General features: G+C 34.5%; 1 protein-coding gene across 1 annotated transcript in view; it reads right to left on the minus strand.

Annotated features, from left to right (window-relative positions):
* Nucleotides 1-270: 270 nt before the first annotated feature.
* Nucleotides 271-1,233, minus strand: part of LOC104169500 (decorin-like) — a gene marked incomplete at its 3' end in the record, with an annotated part of 17,371 nt that continues 16,408 nt past the window's right edge. The window contains exon 2 of the mRNA XM_009710429.1: nucleotides 271-383. Coding sequence (XP_009708731.1) covers nucleotides 271-383 — 113 coding nt within the window. The remainder of the gene's footprint in view (nucleotides 384-1,233) is intronic.

Genomic DNA, 1,233 nt, shown 5'->3' on the forward strand with positions numbered 1-1,233 from the left:
TCTGAAAACATAAATAAGCAGGTGAGAGAAATTACGAAGGAGACTGAACGGACAGGAGACAGCTATGAAGAGCTGAAAAGAGATGAGAAACTTCTGTGGTATGAGAAGAGGGTTTGCAGGAGAGGAATGAGAAAGGAAATAAATAGGCTGGGTTGATGGAGGAAGATCACAGAGTATTTCATTGGTTTTCCTTAAAAACCTGAGTCTCAGGCCAAAACCACATTTTCTCCCCACTTTTTTTGGCAAATGCTAGTTCATTTATACACTTACATGAAGATTCTTCAAGTTCTTGAAATCTCCTTCTTTAATTTCAGTGATTTTGTTGTTCTGTAAGTCCAGTAGAGTTGTGTCGGGAGGAAGGTCTTTTGGCACTTTCTCCAGACCTGGGGACAGTGAAAAGAATAAACAATTGACTTTGAAAGAAATTTTAAACAGGGGTCTGTACTTTTCTTAGCAGCATTTACCTCTCAGTAAACACCATTTCTAGAACTCATTTCCTGAAGAAGCTTATGAAGACTTATCTGAAAGTATTTCTGTCTCCAGCCAGTCAAAGGGAGTTTTATGTTGCTATGTCAAATCAAAATTTATTTATTCACATTTCCATTTTGCCCTTTTCTGACAATATATCTGAGTTATAGCTTGAAGCAAAGGATTGGGTTTGGGAAAATTATTTCTAACACGTTTAATTCCACTGAATTTTGTGAATAAAAATTGCTTTCAGAAAGAGGTATGGTATTTATTAATTTCACTGTGTGTTAGCTTTTGTGGACAGAGAACATTTCCTGCTATTTAAAAGGTAGTAGGCTTTTTTGAAAGAAGTACGATAGTTAATTATAATCATTTCCAGAAAAAATACTGTTTGTTTGACAGTAACTAAATAACTTGCAGTAAAGTCCACCTTAAAAAAAAAAAATCAATCCACCTCCCCCCTTTTCTTTCATCTGAAACTATGTCCAAGTTTTCTGGAGAACAAATCTCTTGGTTTCACTACAACTGCCAAAAGAACATCAGACAGTTTAAATTAAAGACTCTCTTTGGGACTATTTTCTGAATAGCTGATATGTAAGTCCGATGAAGTCATGGAAATCAAATTATTTAGTGTTAAATAACACTTGCTTTACCCAGCTTTCCTTTCATACTGTGACTTGGAATAGAGCAAATCTTTTATAGTCATTCTGATTTACCACAAATTAAAGTGTTCTTTCCTAACTAGTCTCTTTTTTTTTTTTTTTT

The sequence above is a fragment of the Cariama cristata genome, unplaced genomic scaffold (assembly GCF_000690535.1).
Source record: "Cariama cristata isolate BGI_N322 unplaced genomic scaffold, ASM69053v1 scaffold17651, whole genome shotgun sequence".
In the NCBI taxonomy this organism is placed as follows: Eukaryota; Metazoa; Chordata; class Aves; order Cariamiformes; family Cariamidae; genus Cariama; species Cariama cristata.